Source organism: Taudactylus pleione, unplaced genomic scaffold (assembly GCF_031769625.1).
Source record: "Taudactylus pleione unplaced genomic scaffold, aTauple2 ptg003193l, whole genome shotgun sequence".
NCBI classification, from domain to species: domain Eukaryota; kingdom Metazoa; phylum Chordata; class Amphibia; order Anura; family Myobatrachidae; genus Taudactylus; species Taudactylus pleione.
This window is the reverse complement of record NW_028287549.1, coordinates 802,709-825,060: the sequence shown is the minus strand read 5'-3', so window position 1 is coordinate 825,060 and position 22,352 is coordinate 802,709. Positions and strand designations below refer to the sequence as shown.

The 22,352-nt window shown below is 40.8% G+C and overlaps 1 protein-coding gene across 1 annotated transcript in view; it reads right to left on the bottom strand.

Moving 5' to 3' along the window:
• The window catches only part of NLGN2 (neuroligin 2), a 410,706-nt gene that overhangs the window by 301,145 nt on the left and 87,209 nt on the right, over nt 1-22,352 (bottom strand). Inside the window, exon 2 of the mRNA XM_088466478.1 lies at nt 3,293-3,349. Coding sequence (XP_088322604.1) covers nt 3,293-3,349 — 57 coding nt within the window. The remainder of the gene's footprint in view (nt 1-3,292; nt 3,350-22,352) is intronic.

The following is a 22,352-nucleotide window of genomic DNA, read 5'->3' as shown; positions in this document are numbered from 1 at the left end:
TGCCTGTCCTTTTACCTTCCACTTGGTCATGTACACTTTCCTTCCACCTGTTCCTGTCAACTTACCTTACGCCTATACCTGTCCATTTACCTGATATATGTAAAGTACCTGTCCATTTATGTCACATCTGTACCTGTCCATTTGCCTCACATCTGTATCTGTCCATTTACCTCATACCTGTGCCTGTCCATTTACCTTACACTTGTATCTGTCCATTTACCTCACATCTGTATCTGTCCATTTACCTCACAGCTGTATCTGTCCATTTACCTTACACCTGTGTCTGTCCATTTACCTTACACCTGTATCTGTCCATTTACCTCACATCTGTATCTGTCCATTCACCTTACACCTGTGCCTGTCCATTTACCTTACAACTGTATCTGTTCATTTACCTCACACCTGTATCTGTCCATTTACCTCACACCTGTACCTGTCCATTTACCTCACACCTGTACCTGTTCATTTACCTCACATCTGTACCTGTCCATTTACCTTATACCTGTATCTGTCCATTTACCTCACACCTGTATCTGTCCATTTACCTCACATCTGTATCTGTCCATTTACCTCACATCTGTACCTGTCCATTTACCTGACACCTGTGTCTGTCCATTTACCTCACATCTGTATCTGTCCATTCACCTTACACCTGTGCCTGTCCATTTACCTTACACCTGTATCTGTCCATGTACCTTACACCTGTATCTGTCAATTTACCTCACACCTGTATCTGTCCATTTACCTCACATCTGTACCTGTCCATTTACCTCCCACCTGTACCTGTCCATTTACCTCACATCTGTACCTGTCCATTTACCTCACATCTGTACCTGTCCATTTACCTTACACCTGTATCTGTCCATTTACCTTACACCTGTATCTGTCCATTTACCTTACACCTGTATCTGTCCATTTACCTTATACCTGTATCTGTCCACTTACCTCACACCAGTATCTGTCCATTTACCTCACACCTGTATCTGTCCATTTACCTTACACCTGTATCTGTCCATTTACCTTACACCTGTATCTGTGCATTTACCTCACATCTGTATCTGTCTATATACCTCACATCTGTATCTGTCCATTTACCTCACACCTGTATCTGCCAATTTACCTTACACCTGTATCTGTCCATTTACCTCACACCTGTATCTGTCCATTTACCTCACATCTGTATCTGTCCATTTACCTCACACCTGTATCTGCCCATTACCTTACACCTGAATCTGTCCATTTACCTCACATCTGTACCTGTCCATGTACCTTACACCTGTACCTGTTTATGTGCCTTACATCTGTACCTGTTCATATACCTCAAACCTGTATCTGTCCATTTGCCTTACACCTATACCAGTCCATTTACCTTACACCTGTATTTTTCTGTTCACCTATGACTCTCCTGTATTACAAATATTACCCATAGTTTGACTCAGAATTATACTCTTCCTGTTGCTCCTATGTAATTTGCAATCCTTCAATCCTGGCTTTAATCTGGGCCCATGAGAGCGGTCCTGCTGTTTGATCATTGGGATGTGAGATAGGATTGCCGTGAGGACGGATGATCAAAGTGTGCGATGGTTGGCTGTTCCTCTCCGCACCTCCAATCACCAATCACCGGCATCACTTCCTGCTCCATTCCAGTTAGCCAGCACCAGTGAAAGCTGAACGCACCCAGAGGCCGATTGTGGTCATCTTACCACTGGATTTTCTGCCATTTCAAGATCAGAGCTTACATCCCACAGATGCTGCGTTATCTGGCTCTGTTTAATAACAATCAGCGCTGGCCACTTATCCCGGCAATGCAGATCTTGTTAGAGCTGCAATTTACCAATCTGGGTCTCCTTTTGGAGCACCGGCGATAACCCAGCACCTCTGTGAGTGGTCTCTCTCCTGGTATCGGAGATCCTAAGATCTGTGGTGGCAGAGGTAAATAAGTCATTCATCCAGGGTTAACCTGAGAAAAGTCCTTTCTTTGGTGAAAACACAGGACACAGCTCTTCTCTCAGCTTAACACATAGACCTCCTAGACTCATATTCCCTTCTTCACCATCAATGTATGGGTTCTCCCCATCAATAATGACAGCATTAGTCTCTTGTACTTTATAATTGACTCAAATAGATTCTTCTCTTCCGATTGTTATAAAGAAATGACCTGAGCACCAGCTGTTATGAAGCTTTATGCCACAAGCAGCACATTACAGCCCCCCTCCCCTCTATCTATTCCCTACCCTCAAATATTCCCTACATTCCACTAATATGATGACCTGCTGTCTTTTTACTTATCACCTCTTGTAGACTACATCACTGATAGTCTCCACTTCTCCATCAGGAAGACCTCGCATCCAGTTCCTGTAACCATATTAAACCTATACTCTCACCCCTCTTCAGTCGGCATTCTTCCTAGTAACACCTCACACCTCCATAACCCCCACCTCACCCCTAGATCCTCTTCCATCACTTACCTTTTGGACATATATATATCTATGCCCCTCCCTCCCTATAACCCCCACCCAACCCCATTCCCGTTCTCTAACTGGCCCGATTGTCATCCTCCTCCAATCACTCTGCTGTAAATACTCTGCTCTGCTCTTTTCACTCTCATTAACCTCAACAAGCACTAAAATAAACATGACTGCACCTTCTGCCTCACATTGGCTCCTTAATTAAGCTGTTTTCAGGAAAATTCCATCACTGTACTCAGATTAATGATGGGTTAATTGAACAATGCTCTGCAGAACTGTGGATGAGGTAGAGACGGTCTGCAGAAGACTGACAGGAAAATACGTATTAATGAGCTGTATATTATAGAGTTATTGGGAAAAAGGGAAATGTCATAATGGGGCTGGGAGCAGAGTTAATATAATGATGTTCAAGTGTGGTCCTCACTCCCATACACTGGAGGCTGCCATGTTTTTGAAGCTGGGCACTAGTGACATCACAGAGTCATGAGGCACAGCTCAGTGATGTCACCAGTCCCTAGTGAATGACAGGCTGCATGTCACCATTGTAGGAAGATGATGGACACACTGTTAAGTGCAAGATGATTGTCACCGTGTAGACAGAACGAACAAGAGTAAGTGTAAGTTTAGCAACAGTGTTGGTCTGCTCTCTCTCTTCCATGTCACACGTACACACTCCACAACACAACCGTCATTGTACACAGGCAATACACTCACACCCTACAGCAACAGACAGAGAGGTGCATTTTATTGAGAAACCAATACAACATGCAAAATGCCCCCAAAAAAAGAAGGAAGAAAAATCAAGAAAAGACTGTGAGATCTACCTTCGTCTGGAGTGTGCTGAGATTTTCTGGATTCCTCCCGAGATTTGGAAATGGGACCTGGAGGTCAAGGCGAAAAAAATATATATATAAAAAAAAAGAAAAAAAAAAGAAAAAAAATATAATGTAAAAAAAAAGAAAAGAAAAAGATGTAAAAAAAAGAAAAAGATAAAAAAAATAACCGAGGGAGAGAGAGAAAGGGGGAAAGAGAGAAAGAAAAAATAGATTCAAGAAAAGGTCATAAAAAAACAAATCTTTTTTCAACATCTTTTCTTAATATAAAAAAGAAAAAGCAAAGCTTAGAAAACACAATCACAATGGGGGTCGGGATGGTAGAGTATTTTATTTTTCAAAACCTGTTTTGTAAAAACAAAACGAAAAATACCCCAACCTCATTGGCTGAGGAGTGACATAAAAGTGGACAAGAAAAGCTTTAGCAATACTTTATCACACCGACAATAAATTCACCAAAATGCTCCCTGAAGTATTTTGTTTTATCAGAGGTAAGAATATGATAAGAATGTTATTCTCTGATTATTCCATCTAGCCCTTATAATATATCACTCCTCCCTAAAACTCCATACAATCCCTCCCTATATGTCATGATATTTTACATATAACCCCTTCCTATAACACATGGTATAAGAGTAATATGGAGTTATCTGAAGCTTTATGGAGATGGGTAATTATTAATTACCCATTTCCATAATGCTTCAGATAACTCCATATTACTCCCTACAAATCTTCCTATTCCTCAATAACTCTTACTGTATGCAATATATCTCCTCCCTCCTCCCATATGACGCCATATAGCTCCTTTCTAAAACCCTATAACTATTCATTTAACTTCATATGACTCCTCCAGATAACTCCTTCTATTACTCCTATAATATATATTACCCCTCATTATAGCCAGGGGCATCGAGAGGGGTGTGATTGTGAAAACTGATTAACGATCCCCTATAATTAACTGTTCCTATAACATCATATAACTCCAGATAACTCTCTTGTTACCATACATATATCTTTTGCCTCAGATTCCCTCTATAACCATAGATCACTCCGTCCTATAACTTCTCCTATTCTCAAATATAGTTCCTCTCTATAACTCTGCCTATTATTACATATAGCTCCTCTCTATAACTCTGCCTATTATTACATATAGCTCCTCTCTATAACTCTGCCTATTATTACATATAGCTCTTCTCTATACCTCCTCCTATTATTACAGAAAGCGCCTCTCTATACTGTAACTCCAACTATTACTACATATAGCTCCACTATAACTCCACACATTAGTAAATATAGCTCCTCTCTATAACTCTGCCTATTATTACTTATACCTCTTCTCTATACCTCCTCCTATTATTACATAAAGCTCCTCTCTACTGTAACGCCATCTATTACTACATATAGTTCCACTATAATGCCACACATTAGTACAGATAGGTCCTCTCTATAACTCTGCCTATTATTACATATAGCTCCTCTCTATACCTCCTCCTATTATTACATATAGCTCCTCTCTATACCTCCTCCTATTATTACATAAAGCTCCTCTCTATACTGTAACTCCATCTATTACTACATATACCTCCACTATAACTCCACACATTAGTACATATAGCTCCCCTCTATACTGTAACTCCATCTATTACTTCATATAGCTCCACTATAACTCCACACATTATTACATATAGCTCCCCTCTATACTGTAACTCCATCTATCACTAAATATAGCTCCACTATTTCTCCACACATTAGTACATATAGCTCGTCTCTATAACTCTGCCTATTAGTACATATAGCTTCTCTCTATAACTCTGCCTATTATTACATATAGCTCCTCTCTATGCTTCCTCCTATTATTACATAAAGCTCCCCTCTATACTGTAACTCCATCTATTACTACATATAGCTCTACTATAACTCCACACATTATTACATAAAGCTCCCCTCTATACTGTAACTCCATCTATTACTACATATAGCTCTACTATAACTCCACACATTAGTACATATAGCTCCCCTCTATACTGTAACTCCATCTATTACTTCATATAGCTCCACTATAACTCCACACATTATTACATATAGCTCCCCTCTATACTGTAACTCCATCTATTACTTCATATAGCTCCACTATAACTCCACACATTATTACTTATAGCTCCCCTCTATACTGTAACTCCATCTATTACTACATATAGCTCCACTATAACTCCACACATTAGTACATATAGCTCCCCTCTATACTGTAACTCCATCTATTACTTCATATAGCTCCACTATAACTCCACACATTATTACATATAGCTCCCCTCTATACTGTAACTCCATCTATTACTACATATAGCTCCACTATAACTCCACACATTATTACATATAGCTCCCCTCTATACTGTAACTCCATCTTACTACATATAGTTCTACTATAACTCCACACATTAGTAAATACAACTCCTCTCTAAAACTCCACACCTTTATACATACGGTTCTTTATACCTGCTCCTATTATTACATATAGCTCCTCTATATAGATCCTTCTATTATTACAAATACCTCCCCTCTCTAACCCCTCCCATTACTGCATACAGCTCATCTGTATACCTCCACAAATCAGTACATACAGCCTCGCTCTATCTATTACTTTAGATACCTCCCCTCTATAACCCCTCATAATACTACAGAACTCTTCTCATTAACTACACACATTACCACATACAGATCCACTCTATAACTCCAGCTAAAACTACAAATAGTTAATCTCTATTCCTATTACTACATATAGCTCCTCTAAATAATACTGGCTAGTGCTGGATAGCTTATCTCTATAACTTCTCCTATTAGTATATATAGCTCCTCTCTATAACGACTCCTATTAGTATATATAGATCCTCTCTATAACGTCTCCTATTGGTATATATAGCTCCTCTCTATAACTTCTCCTATTAGTATATATAGCTCCTCTCTATAACGTCTCCTATTGGTATATATAGCTCCTCTCTATAACGTCTAGTATTAGTATATATAGCTCCTCTCTATGACTCCTATTACTACCTATAGCTGCTTTAAATAATGTTGACTAGTGCTAGATAGCTCCTCTCTATATCTTCTCCTATTAGTATATATAGCTCCTCTCTATGACTCATATTACTACTTATAGTTCCTCTAAATAATACTGGCTAGTGCTAGATAGCTCCTCTCTATAACATCTCCTATTAGTATATATAGCTCCTCTCTATAACTTCTCCTATTAGTAGATATAGCTCCTCTCTGTGACTCCTATTACTACTTATATCTCCTCTAAATAAAACTGGTTAGTGCTAGACAGCTCCTCTCTATAACTTCTCCTATTATTATATATAGCTCGTCTCTATGACTTCTATTACTACTTATAGCTCCTCTAAATAATACTGGCTAGTAATAGATAGCTCCTCTCTATAAAGTATCCTATTAGTATATATAGCTCCTCTCTATAACTTCTCCTATTAGTAAATATAGCTCCTCTCTATAACTTCTCCTATTAGTATATATAGCTCCTCTCTATAACTTCTCCTATTAGTATATATAGCTCCTCTCTATAACATCTCCTATTAGTATATATAGCTCCTCTCTATAACATCTCCTATTAGTATATATAGCTCCTCTCTATAACATCTCCTATTAGTAGATATAGCTCCTCTCTGTGACTCCTATTACTACTTATATCTCCTCTAAATAAAACTGGTTAGTGCTAGACAGCTCCTCTCTATAACTTCTCCTATTATTATATATAGCTCGTCTCTATGACTTCTATTACTACTTATAGCTCCTCTAAATAATACTGGCTAGTAATAGATAGCTCCTCTCTATAAAGTATCCTATTAGTATATATAGCTCCTCTCTATAACTTCTCCTATTAGTATATATAGCTCCTCTCTATAACTTCTCCTATTAGTATATATAGCTCCTCTCTATAACTTCTCCTATTAGTATATATAGCTCCTCTCTATAACTTCTCCTATTAGTATATATAGCTCCTCTCTATAACTTCTCCTATTAGTATATATAGCTCCCCTCTATGACTCCTATTATTACTTATAGTTCCTCTAATTAATACTGGCTAGTAATAGATAGCTCCTCTCTATAACTTCTCCTATTAGTATATATAGCTCCTCTCTATGACTCCTATTACTACATATAGCTCCTCTAAATAATACTAGCTATTAGTATATATAGCTCCTATGACTCTTATTACTACTTATAGCTCCTCTAAATAATACTGGCTAGAGCTAGATAGCTCCTCACTATAACGTCTCCTATTAGTATATATAGTTCCTCTCTATAACTCCCTCTATTACTACATATTATGTAATTGCTTACTTTTTATAGCTTTCCATCAGGGGGTTCTGTATATTAGGTCAAAATTTACCATGTCGTCATTCATGTCAACATGAGTATATCAACATGGCGGAAATTTCAACAAACATTTCGACATGCAGTTTGACAACACTGATCAAATGTCGATATGGTCGCCATGTCAAAAAGGCATTGTTCAAGTAAATTTGCTCTAAACCTTCCATCTAATCCCGATGCCAACCTTAACCCATAACCCTAATCCTTACCCTAACCCTAATTCAAACACCTAAAATTACCCTAATCTTTACACTAACCACTAAACGTTACCCTAATCCTTACCCTAACACCTAAGTGTTCCCTAATCCTTACCCTAACACCTAAAATAACTCTAATCCTAACACCTAAAATAACCCTAATCCTAACACCCTAAATGTTACCCTAATCTTCATTCTAACCCCTAAGTGTTACCCTAATCCTTACCTAACCCCTAAAATAACCCTAATCCTAACCCGTAAATGTTACCGTAAATCTTACCCTAACCCCTAAGTGTTACCCTAATATTTATACTAACCCCAAAGTGTTACCCTAATCCTTACACTAACCCCTAAAATAACCCTAATCCTAACCCTTTAGTGTTACCCTAATCCTTAATCTAACCCCTAAGTGTTACCAAAATCCATACCCTAACCTCTAAAATAACCCTAATCCCTAAAATAACCATTATTTTAACCCCTAAGTGTTACCCTAAACTGTACTCTAACCACTAAATGTTACTTTAATCCTTACCCTAACCCCTAAATGTTACCCTAATCCCTAAATGTTACCCTAATCCTTACACTAACCCCTAAATGTTACCCTAATCCTTACACAAACTCCTAAGCGTTACCCTAATCCTTACCCTAAACCCTGTTACCCTAATCCTTACCTTAACCCCTAAATGTTACCCTAATCCTTACCTTAACCCCTAAGTGTTACCCTAATCCTTACCCTAACCATAACCCTAATCCTAACCCCTAAATGTTACCCTAATCCTTACACTAACCCCTAAAATAACCATAACCTTAATCACTAAATGTAACCCTAATCCTTCCATAATCCATAAATGTTACACTAATCCTTACCTTAACCCCTAAGTGTTACCCTAATCCTTCCCCTAACACCTAAAATAACCCTAATGCTAACCCCTAAAAAAACCCTAATCCTAACCCCTAAATGTTACCCTAACCTTTATTCTAACCCCTAAATGTTACCCTAATCCTTACCTAACCCATAAAATAACCGTAATCCTAACGCTTAAATGTTACCCTAAATCTTACCCTAACCCCTAAGTGTTACCCTAATCCTTACACTAACCCCTAAAATAAACTTAATCCTAACCCCTTAGTGTTACCCTAATCCTTATTCTAAACCCTTAGTGTTACCAAAATCCTTACCCTAACCTCTAAAATAACCCTAATCCCTAAAATAACCATAATCTTAACCCCTAAGTGTTACCATAACCCTTACTCTAACCCCTAAATATTACCCTAATCCTTACCTTAACCCCTAAATGGTACCGTAATCCATAACCATAAACCTAATCCTAACCCATAAATGTTATCCTAATCCTTACTCTAACCCCTAACTGTTACCCTAATCCTTACACTAACCCCTAAACTATCCATAATCTTAACCCCTAAGTGTTACGCTAATCCTTACTCTAACCCCTAACTGTTACCCAAATCCTTACCATAACCCCTAAAATAACCATAATCCCTAAAATAACCCTAATCCTAACCCCTAAATGTTACCCTAGTCCTTACCCTAACCCCTAACTTTTACTCTAATCCTTACACTAACCCCTAAGTGTTACCCTAATCCTTACCCTAACCCCTAAAATACCCTATTCCTAACCCCTAAAATAACTCTAATTATAACCCCTAAATGTTACCCTAATCCTTATTCTAACCCCTAAATGTTACCCTAATGCTTACACTAACCTTTAAAATAACCCTAATCCCTAAAATAACCATAATCCTAACCCCTAAATGTTACCCTAATCCTTACCCTACCCCTAAGTGTTACCCTAATCCTTACCCTAACCGCTAAATGTTACCCCAATCCTTACACTAACCCCTAAATGTAACCCTAATACTTACCCTAACCCTTAAAATAACCCTAATCCCTAAAATAACTCTAATCCTAACCCCTAAGTGTTACCCTAATCCTTACACTAACCCCTAAAATAACCCTAATCCCTAAAATTACCCTAATCCTAACCCGTAAATGTTACCCTAATCCGTACCCTAACCCCTAAATGTTACCCTAATACTTACACTAACCCCTAAAATAACCCTAATCTTAACCCATAAGTGTTACCCTAACCCTTACTCTAATCCCTAAATGTTACCCTAATCCGTACCTTAACCCCTAAATGTTACCCTAATCCTTACCCTAATCGTCACCCTAATCCATACCCTAACCCTTAAGTGTTAACCTAATCCTTACCCTAACCCCTTAGTGTTACCCTGATCCAGTGGCGTATCTATAATGGATGGGCCCCCTAACCTCTAAAATAACCCTAATCCCTAAAATAACCATAATCTTAATCCCTAAGTGTAACCTAAACTGTACTCTAACCACTAAATGTTACTTTAATCCTTACCCTAACCCCTAAATGTTACCCTAATCCCTAAATGTTACCCTAATCCTTACACTAACCCCTAAATGTTACCCTAATCCTTACACAAACCCCTAAGCGTTACCCTAAGCCTTACACTAAACCCTGTTACCCTAATCCTTACCTTAACCCCTAAATGTTACCCTAATCCTTACCCTAACCCCTAAAATAATCCTAACCCATAAATGTTACCCTAATCCTTACTCTAACCCCTAAATGTCACCCAAATCCTTACCTTAACCCCTAAGTGTTACCCTAATCCTTACCCTAACCATAACCCTAATCCTAACCCCTAAATGTTACCCTAATCCTTACACTAACCCCTAAAATAACCATAATCTTAATCCCTAAATGTTACCCTAATCCTTACCCTAACCATAGCCCTAATCCTAACCCATAAATGTTACTCTAATCCTTACTCTAACCCCTAAGTGTTACCCTAATCCTTACCCTAACCCCTAAAATAATCCTAACCCATAAATGTTACCCTAATCCTTACTCTAACCCCTAAATGTCACCCAAATCCTTACCTTAACCCCTAAGTGTTACCCTAATCCTTACCCTAACCATAACCCTAATCCTAACCCCTAAATGTTACCCTAATCCTTACACTAACCCCTAAAATAACCATAATCTTAATCCCTAAATGTTACCCTAATCCTTACACAAACCCCTAAGCGTTACCCTAAGCCTTACCCTAAACCCTGTTACCCTAATCCTTACCTTAACCCCTAAATGTTACCCTAATCCTTACCCTAACCCCTAAAATAATCCTAACCCATAAATGTTACCATAATCCTTACTCTAACCCCTAAATGTCACCCAAATCCTTACCTTAACCCCTAAGTGTTACCCTAATCCTTACCCTAACCATAACCCTAATCCTAACCCCTAAATGTTACCCTAATCCTTACACTAACCCCTAAAATAACCATAATCTTAATCCCTAAATGTTACCCTAATCCTTACCCTAACCATAGCCCTAATCCTAACCCATAAATGTTACTCTAATCCTTACTCTAACCCCTAAGTGTTACCCTAATCCTTACCCTAACCCCTAAAATAATCCTAACCCATACATGTTACCCTAATCCTTACTCTAACCCCTAAATGTCACCCAAATCCTTACCTTAACCCCTAAGTGTTACCCTAATCCTTACCCTAACCATAACCCTAATCCTAACCCCTAAATGTTACCCTAATCCTTACACTAACCCCTAAAATAACCATAATCTTAATCCCTAAATGTTACCCTAATCAATACCCTAACCATAGCCCTAATCCTAACCCATAAATGTTACCCTAATCCTTACTCTAACCCAGTGATTCCCAACCTCGGTCCTCAAGGCACACTAACAGTCCTGGTTTTAGTGATAGCCATGATTGTGCACAGATGGTTAAATCAAAATAACTGAGGCACTACTTAAGTCACTTGTGCTCAAGTATGACTATCCCTAAAACCTGGACTGTTAGTGTGCCTCGAGGACCGTGGTTGGGAACCTCTGCTCTAACCCCTAAGTGTTACCCTAATCCTTACCTAACCCCTAAGTGTTACCCTAATCTTTACGCTAACCCTTAAATGTTACCGTAATCCTTACCCTTACCCAGTGGTTCCCAAACTGTGCGCCACTGCACCCTGGTGTGCCTCGGGACACTTGTAGGGGTGCCTCAGTTGGTGGTCCAGCACCAAATCAAATTCTTTATGGTCAGTGTAATGTAAATATGTGCACTAACAGAAGCACAAACCTGTCCACCACTATAAACCCAAACCTAAGAATGACAGGTCAGCACGATTCACTTCACTCTACTACATTATTTTATGAATTTCTCAATAACTAAATTTTGACTTAGTGGTGCGGTGAAAACAATGCTGATGCACTAGGGTGCCGTGACTCAAAAAAGTTTGGGAACCACTGCCGCAACCCCTAAAATTACCCTAATCCTAAATCCTAAAATAACCCTAATCCTAACCCCTAAATGTTACCCTAATCCTTATTCTAACCCCTGTTACCCTAATCCTTACCCTAACCCCAAAAATAACCCTAATCCCTAAAATAACCCTAATCCTAACCCCTAAATGTTACCCAATTCCTTACCCTAACCCTTAAGTGTTACCCTAATCCTTACCCTAACCCCTAAGTGTTACCCTAATCCTTACCCTAACCCTTAAGTATTACCCTAATCCTTACCCTAATCCCTAAGTGTTACCCTAATCCATACACTAATCCCTAAGTGTTACTCTAATCCTTACACTAACCCCTAAGCGTTACCCTAATCCTTACCCTAAACCCTGTTACCCTAAACCTTACCTTAACCACTAAATGCTACTCTTATCCTTACCCTAACTCCTAAAATTACCCTAATCCTTACCTTAACCCCTAAGTGGTACCGTAATCCATAACCCTAACCATAAACCTAATCCTAACCCATAAATGTTACCCTAATCCTTACTCTAACCCCTAACTGTTACCCTAATCCTTACACTAACCCCTAAAGTATCCATAATCTTAACCCCTAAGTGTTACGCTAATCCTTACTCTAACCCCTAAGTGTTACCCAAATCCTTACCATAATCTCTAAAATAACCATAATCCCTAAAATAACCCTAATCCTAACCCCTAAATGTTACCCTAATCCTTACCCTAACCCCTAACTTTTACTCTAATCCTTACACTAACCCCTAACTGTTACCCTAATCCTTACCCTAACCCCTAAAATACCCTATTCCTAACCCCTATAATAACTCTAATTATAACCCTTAAATGTTACCCTAATCCTTATTCTAACCCCTAAATGTTACCCTAATGCTTACGCTAACCTTTAAAATAACCCTAATCCCTAAAATAACCATAATCTTAACCCCTAAATGTTACCCTAATCCTTACACTAAACCCTAATCCTAACCCCTAAATGTTACCCTAATCCTTACCCTACCCATAAATGTTACCCTAATCCTTATTCTAACCCCTAAATGTTACCCTAATGCTTACACTAACCTTTAAAATAACCCTAATCCCTAAAATAACTATAATCTTAACCCCTAAGTGTTACCCTAATCCTTACACTAAACCCTAATCCTAACCCCTAAATGTTACCCTAATCCTTACCCTACCCCTAAGTGTTACCCTAATCCTTACCCTAACCACTCAGTGTTACCCAATCCTTACACTAACCCTTAAAATAACCCTAATCCCTAAAATAACTGTAATCCTAACCCCTAAGTGTTACCCTAATCCTTACACTAACCCCTAAAATAACCCTAATCCCTAAAATGACCCTAATCCTAACCCCTAAGTGTTACCTTAACCCTTACGCTAACCCCTAAATGTTACCGTAATCCGTACCCTAACCCCTAAATGTTACCATAATCCTTACCATAACCCCTAAGTATTACCCTAATCCTTACCTTAACCCCTAAATGTTACCCTAATCCTTAACTAACTCCAAAAATAACCCTAATCCTAACCCATAAGTGTTACCCTAACCCTTACTCTAACCCCTAAATGTTACACTAATCCTTACCCTAATCGTCACCCTAATCCATACCCTAAACCTTAAGTGTTAACCTAATCCTTACCCTAACCCCTTAGTGTTACCCTGATCCAGTGGCATATCTATAATGGATGCAGTGTGTGCGGGGCACATGGGCCCCCGGGTACAGGGGGCCCCGCACCACACACCCTGCACCCATATTATTCTAAACTTACCTGTCCGTGGTCCGGCGGCCATTCTCCTGGCGTTCTGCGCACTCTAGTGCCTGGAGTCTACTAATGCTCCGGTGGCTGGCCTGCCACATCAGTCGGCTGCCGGCCACCAGGGAGAGAGGAGGGGGCCCCTCACGGGGAGTGCACACAGGCCCCCTCCTCTCTTAAAATGCTTCTGCCCTGATCCTTACCCTAACCCCTAAGAATAACCCTAATCCTTACCCTAACCCCTAAATGTTACCCTATTCTTTAAACTAACCCCTAAATGAAACCCTAATCTTTACCCTAACCCCGAAGTGTTACCCTAATCCTTACCCTAACCCCTAAGAATAACCCTAATCCTTACCCTAACCCCTAAATGTTACCCTATTCTTTAAACTAACCCCTAAATGAAACCCTAATCTTTACCCTAACCCCTAAGTGTTACCCTAATCCTTACCCTAACCCCTAAATTAACCCTTATCCTTACCATAGCCCAGTGGTTCCCAAACTGTGCAGCCTGGCACCCTGGGGTGCCTTGGAACACTTGCAGGGGTGCCTCAGGTTGGTGGTCCAGCACCAAATCAAATTATTTATGGTCAATGTATTGTAAATATGTGGACAAATAGTACAAACCTGTCCACCACCACATAACCAAAGCTAAGGATGACAGGTCAGTACAATTTACTTCACTTTGCTAAAATTTTTTCAGAATTTTTTCAATAACAAACTTAAACTTAGGGGTGCTGCGAAAACAATGCTGATACTCTAGGGCACCGTGATTCAAAAAAGTTTGGGAACCACTGCCATAACCCCTAAGTGTTACCCTAATACTTACTCTCACCCCTAAATTAAACCCTAGTCCTTACCCTAACCAGTGTTACCCTAATCCTTACCCTAACCCCTAAATTAACCCTAATCCTTACCCTAACCCCTAAGTGTTCCCCTAATCCTTACCATAATCCCTAAATGTTCCCCTAATCCTTACCATAACCCCTAAGTGTTCCCCTAATCCTTACCCTAACCATTACCCTAATCATAACCCCTAAACCAAATGCTAACGTTAAAGTTGACATTTTCACTATGTCGACATGTCGATATTTTCTCTCTCTCGACATTATCCAGATATTGACATGTTAACCATTTCGACATCATAACATTCCGGCATTGACATTATGGCATGACGACATAGTGATTGCCAACATATTGAATGCATACCCTTCGGGAGATGCTGAATGAAGATATGATGCCATGCAAGTCACCATATAGGCAGGATGCACGATGACTCTTATTGCATCACGATGCCTCTGCCCAGTCGGGGTCACCCCCCCTCCCCCCCATATCCACATCACTTTAATACCTAACAATGTTTTTTTTTTTTTTTTAACTACTAAGTAAATACAATCATCTAATGAATTGGATTTATTAAAGTGGATCATTTACATACTGAAACCAATTAAACGTCACTGAAAATGTAGTTCTCTGGTAATCTACAAGCTGCTGCAGGAGTGGAATATATCATTGCACTTATCATTTCAAACTTTCTTTCAACTTGTTACTCTAAATTTCATCACTTTTACCTGTTCTTCTTTCCCATCTACCCTTCTCCTTGTTCTCTCTTCATCTGTCTACCCTATCCAAACCTTCTATCTGTCCTTACCATGCTCCTTTTCTGTCTCCTCCATCTATCCCAACTCCTCGATCTATCCTTCTTAGTATCCTCCCCTTCTATCTTCTCCATCTATCCCAACCCCTCTACCTGTCCTTCATACCATCCTTCCTTTTTATCTCCTTTATCTTCTCCATTTTTCCCATATCCTCAACCTGTCTTTCTAACAGTCTCTCTTTCTATCTTCTCCATCTCTTGTCCCCATGTCTCTGTCTTCTCTATTCAATGATTCCACCTGTCCTTCTTACCATTCTCTCCATCTCTTCCTTATATACCAACCCCTCTTCCTGTCCTTCTTACAATTCTCCATTTCTATCTTCTCCATCTATCGCAACATCTCTACTGGTCCTACTTACCATCATTCCTTTATATTCCTACATTTTTCTAAAATCATCTACCTGTCTTTCAAACTTTTCATTATTCAATTTAATGCGTTATTGAATAGCCCCGGGTGGGGAGCGCCCGGAGCTATTCAATTCAGCATGCTGTAAGTTGAAGAATTCCGGTTCTCGCGACTTAACCTGGGAAAACAGCCACACGGCCAGCACTTTTGTCAGGTTTCTCCTCACATCCCAGGAGGGTGCAAGAAGAAATCCTTTAGCCCAACAATGCGTTGAATTTAATAGCTTCAGGAACTCCCTCCGGGGGCTGTTCAACATCGCATTGAATTGAATTGTGGACATTGGGCCTGATTCAGACCCACTCGCGAGCGGCTGTCCGCTCGCAAGTGGGTCGATGTTATGGACTGAACATGCGCACGACGGAGGGAGCTCCGTCGTGCGCATGCGCCAGACGCGACGAGCGAAGGAAAGTCCTTCGCTCGTTGTGTCCGATCAAAGGGGGCGTGCTGTCAATGTTGATTGACAGCACGCCCCCTTTGGTGGGCGTGCCGGGGGCGTGCCTCCCTGACGGGGGCGTTCCCACGGGAACGCCTCCCGTCAGAAGCCGGCCCACTGACATCACTAGTGATGTCAGTGGGAGTGATTTTGGCTCTGATAGAGCCAAAATCACTCCGGAGCTTGCGGTTGAAAACCTCAACCGCAGGCTCCGGCTCGCAAATTCGATGGTCGCGATGGTCTCGACCATCGCGACCATCACAATGCACGCTCGTATAGCCTGTGGGTGGTGACCCACAGCTATACGAGCGTCCAGGAGGACGCTCCATGAAAATGGAGGCCGGCCCTCATTCAGAGCGTGCGCTCTGCTCAGAGCGTACGGCTCTGAATGAGGGCCATTGTCCCTTTTGTATCTCCTCCATCTCTTGTCCCCGTGTCTGTCTTCTCTATTCAAATTCCTCTACCTGTCCTTCTTACCATCCTTTCTATCTCCTCCATCTATCCCAACTCCTCTATTGTCCTTCTTACCATTCTCCCTTTTTATCTCCTCCTTCTAACCCAAAATCTCTACCTGTCTTAACATTCTTTATTTCTATCTCTTCTTAATATCCCAACCCCTCTATCTGTCCTTCTTACAATTCTCCCTATCTCCTCTATCTATCCAAACCCAATCTAAATGTCCTTCTTACTATCTTCGCTTTCTATTTCCTCCATCTACCCAAACACCTCTACCAGTCCTTCTTGTCATCCTCCCTTACTATCTCCTGCATCTCTTGTGCCCACCCACAGTACTGTGCAAAAGTCTTAGGCAGGTATGTAAAAAATGCTGCAAAGTAAAAATATTTAAAAAAATAGAAGTGTTAATAGTTTATTTTAATCAATTAACAAAAGGCAAAGTAAATGAACAGAAGAGAAATCTAAATCAAATTAATATTTGGTGTGACCACCCTTTGCCTTCAAAACATCATCAATTCTTCTAGGTACACTTGCACACAGTTTTTGAAGGAACTCGGCAAGGAGGTTGTTAAAAAAATCTAGGAGAACTAACCACAGATCTTCTGTGGATGTAGGCTTGTTCAAATCCTTCTGTCTCTTCATGTAATTCCAGACAGACTCGATGATGTTGAGATCAGGGATCTGTGGGGGCATATCACCACTTCCAGAACTCCTTGTTCTTCTTTACGCTGAAGATAGTTCTTAATGACATTGGCTATATGTTTGGGGGTGTTGTCCTGCTGCAGAATAAATTTGGAGCCAATCAGATGCATCCCTGATGATATTTCATGATGGATAAGTACCTGCCTGTATTTTTCAGCATTGAGGACATCATTAATCCTGACCAAATCCCCAACTCCTTTTGCTAAAATGCAGCCCCAAACTTGCAAGGAACCTGCACATGCTTCACTGTTGCCTGCAGACACTTATTATTGTACCGCTCTCCAGCCCTTCAACTCAGACCTGGCAGAAACCAGTGGGACCCAGGTACACCCATCTACTGTTCGGACAAGTCTGGCCAGAAGTGGTCTTCATGGAAGAATTGTGGACAAAAGCCATACCTTCGATGTGGACAAAAGGCCAAGCGACTAAACTATGCACAAAAACATAGGAACTAGGGTGCAGAAAAATGGCAGCAGATGCTCTGGACAGATGAGTCAAAATGTGAAATATTTGCCTGTGACTGAAGGCAGTTTGAGAGCAGTACAACACTGAGGACCTCATTCAGAGTCGGTCGTTGCGGCTGCATGGTCGTAAGGGAAAAGGGGCCGGATATGCAAATGATGCACTCGCAAGTTGCGTCCTTAAGATCGGATCGTTAGCTGGCCGACCAAGGGGAGGATGCGGCCGTAAGACAAAATTTACGCCCCCTTCTCGTACGCATCTCCGGCAATATAAGGATTAATCGAGACCATCGGTAACCATCGGAACTGGTCGTAGAGCTTAAGGTTGACCATACCCTCTCTTAAGCACTACGGTCAGGTCAGTGTACAAACCACCCATGTCACGTGTGCCATGACACTACTTTGTTAATTATGCACTCCCATAAAACACCATTCACATAATTAGGCATGCCTGCATTCGGATCTCCACACCCCCGTTTTCAAGCACCTTCCCCTGTTACCACCCACAAACACCTCATTCTGTCACTCAAACTACCGACCTGGTTGTGTTCAAGGAGAGAGAAATTTCTGATCGTAGCAGCTAGTTTGCGCACGCGCTTTGCGAACTTTACACATACGCAGTTTAGCGAACATCGGTGGTGTATGACCGTGTGGCTGTAACGACCGACTCTGAATGAGGTCCTGAGTGTCTGCAGGCAACAGTGAAGCATGGTGGAGATTTCTTGCATGTTTGGGGCTGCATTTCAGCAAATGGAGTTGGGTATTTGGTCAGGATTAATTCTGCAGCAGGGCAATGCCCCAAACATACAGCCAATGTCATTAAGAACTATGGCCCTCATTCAGAGCCGTACGCTCTGAGCAGAGCGCACGCTCTGAATGAGGGCCGGCCTCCATTTTCATGGAGCGTCCTCCTGGACGCTCGTATAGCTGTGGGTCACCACCCACAGGCTATACGAGCGTGCATTGTGATGGTCGCGATGGTCGAGACCATCGCGACCATCGAATTTGCGAGCCGGAGCCTGCGGTTGAGGTTTTCAACCGCAAGCTCCGGAGTGAATTTGGCTCTATCAGAGCCAAAATCACTCCCACTGACATCACTAGTGATGTCAGTGGGCCGGCTTCTGACGGGAGGCGTTCCCATGGGAACGCCCCCGTCAGGGAGGCACGCCCCCGCCACACCCACCAAAGGGGGCGTGCTGTCAATCAACATTGACAGCACGCCCCCTTTGATCGGACACAACGAGCGAAGGACTTTCCTTCGCTCGTCGCGCCTGGCGCATGCGCACGACGGAGCTCCCTCCGTCGTGCGCATGCTCAGTGCATAACATCGACCCACTTGCGAGCGGACAGCCGCTCGCGAGTGGGTCTGAATCAGGCCCTATCTTCAGTGTAAAGAAGGACAAGGAGTCCTGAAGTGATGATATGGCCCCCACAAAGCCCTGATCTCAACATCGAGTCTGTCTGGGATTACATGAAGAGACAGAAGGATGTGAGCAAGCATACATTCACAGAAGATCTGTGGTTAGTTCTCCTAGATGTTTGGAACAACCTCCCTATCGAGTTCCTTCAAAAACTGTGTGCAAGTGTACCTAGAAGAATTGATGATGTTTTGAAGGCAAAGGCTGGTCACACCAAATATTGATTTGATTTAGATTTATCTTCTGTTCATTCACTTTACATTGTTTAATTGATCAAAATATACTATTAACACTTCTATTTTTGAAAGCATTCTCACTTTGCTGCAGTTTTTCCACACCTGCCTAAGACTTTTGCACAGTACTGTATGTCTGTCTTCTCTATCCCAACCCCTCAACCTGTTCTTCCTACAATTATCTTTTACTATCTCCTCCAACTACTCAAACCTTTCTACTTCTCCTTCTTACCATCTTCCCTATCTATCTCCTCCATTTTTACCCAATCCTCTACCTGTATTTATTACTTCCTCCCTTTCTATCTCCCCCATCTCTTGACCCCTTGTCTCTATCTTCTCTATTCCAACCTCTCAACCTTTACTTCTAACCATCCTTCCTTTCTATCTCCTCCATTTTTCCCAAAACCTCTTTCTGTCTTTCTTACCATTCTCTCTTTCTATCTCTTCCTTATATCACAACCCCTCTTCCTGTCCTTCTTATCATTGTCCCTTTCTATAACCATTTATCCCAACCCTATCTAAATGTCCTTCTTACCATCCTCCCTTTCTATCTCGTTCATCTATTGCAACCTATCTACCTGTCCTTCTTGTCATTCTCTCTTTCTATCTCCTCCATCTATCCAAACACCTCTACTTCTATTTCCTGCATCTCATCACATCTGTCTTCTCTAACCCAAAACCTCTACCTGTCCTTACCCAACTCCATTTCTGTATCTTGCATCTCATCACTTATCTTCTATATACCAACCTCTATGACCTACCCTTCTCACCAAGTGCCTTTTCTGTCTCCACAATATTAGCTCTACAGGTCTCTTTTCAATTTGAGCATGTCTGTTCTGCTTACCATTTGTTCTTTCCATTTCCTTTATCTCAAATCTCCATGCTTTGGTCTTCGCTGTTAAAACATATCGACCTATCCTTCTTACTCATTTCTCTTTCTATCTCATGCATCTCATCTCTCCACATCTGTCTTTTCTATCCCAGATCCTCAAATGGTCCCTCTTATCCAACACTCTATCCTCAATCTTGCATATCCACACCTGTCTACTCTATCCTACCCCCTTTATTACCTGTACTATGCACCATCTATCCTTTTAATATCCTGCATCTCATATCTTCAAAGCCCCCAACTGTCCTTATCCAACTCCCTTTTGATCCTCTGCATCTTATCTCACAAATCATAAACCCCCTCTCCCAAGGAAACTGAACACAATTAATAAAAAAAAGGAAGACGGTATTCTGATACGAGAACTCAAGAGTAAGGAAATCTCTGCAAAGTAAATACATCAAGATTGTTCAACTGAGAAGTCACAAAATTGCGTAAAAGTACTTATTCTAAATGTCATTTAAGAGAGTGACCAACATGTTTTTATTTTATTGCATGTTTTGACTGCACCAAATAATTTTCCTTATATTATTTTTGCTTAGTAATTTGGGTATCAATAGATTATAACATTACAATAAATTCAATAAAATGTGAATGTTGAAACACGTTCAGATAGAGTGCTTCATACCAGAATATCTTTATCCTTCCCATCTTTTCTCACCAGTGTACCTGACCCAACTCCCTTTCCAGTGATTGCATCTTAACTTTTCAGTCTTTTATCTTGGCCCTACAACCTGACCTTCTCACCATACTTCCTTTCTTTGTTCTGTATCTCATCTCTTCAAGTCTGTCTTCTCTAGCCTATCTCCTAAAATGGTTACTCTTGTGCAATTCACTTTCTGTCTCCTCCATCTAATTTCTCCATGTCTCTAGGTTTCCAAAACCTCTTCTTATGATCCATCCTTTCTATCTCCTGCATCTCTGACTTCTCTAACTCTCCTCCTTACCTAAACCCCTTTCTGTCTCATCTATCTGATTGTCTCCATCCTTGCACAACCCCTCAACCTGTCCTTCTTATCCAACTCCATTTTTTTATCTACTTCACCTCATCTCTCCACTTCTTTCTTCTGTAACCAAACCCCTCGCTCACTTTACTTTGTACCTTTGTCCTTCATTTTCCATTCTAGACCCGTATACACTTCTATATCTTAACTATCTAGTAAATTTTAATTATTCACTCCATCACTCCCAACCCCACCGGTGGCCTCTCTCCATGTTGCCCTAGATTCTCCTAAATTTACATCTCATTCTATTTAGGTATCGGGCCACCCTGCATGTCCGTCACTTAGTATCTCTCTGAGGATCATAAAACATTGTCATTTCGGTGGTCTAATAGATGGGTAGGACTCAAGAACAAGAAATATTGAAACACTTCATTTTTTAAACTGTTAGGTATCTCAGATGTAAAAGCCTCGGTTACGTCCATGGTGAGGCTTATCCTTTTCCCTCCTCTACCTTTCCAGGTACCTGCACCTTGTCCTGCTCTCTCCCCATCCTCAAACTCCACCTCTATGTTCTTCATCACCTATCTTGTCTCTTTCCACACTGTCCCTGCTCATTATGATTCCAGTACAGCAGGAATAAAACACTGATGATGTCTACTAAAGGTGCATTGACCCAAAGTAAAAATACTGTCTCAGGATGGTAAAATTGTGCTCAGGTCCTGTTGTGCCTTTCACCCTCCACTTTATTCACTGGCATGAGACAAGTATATAGTGA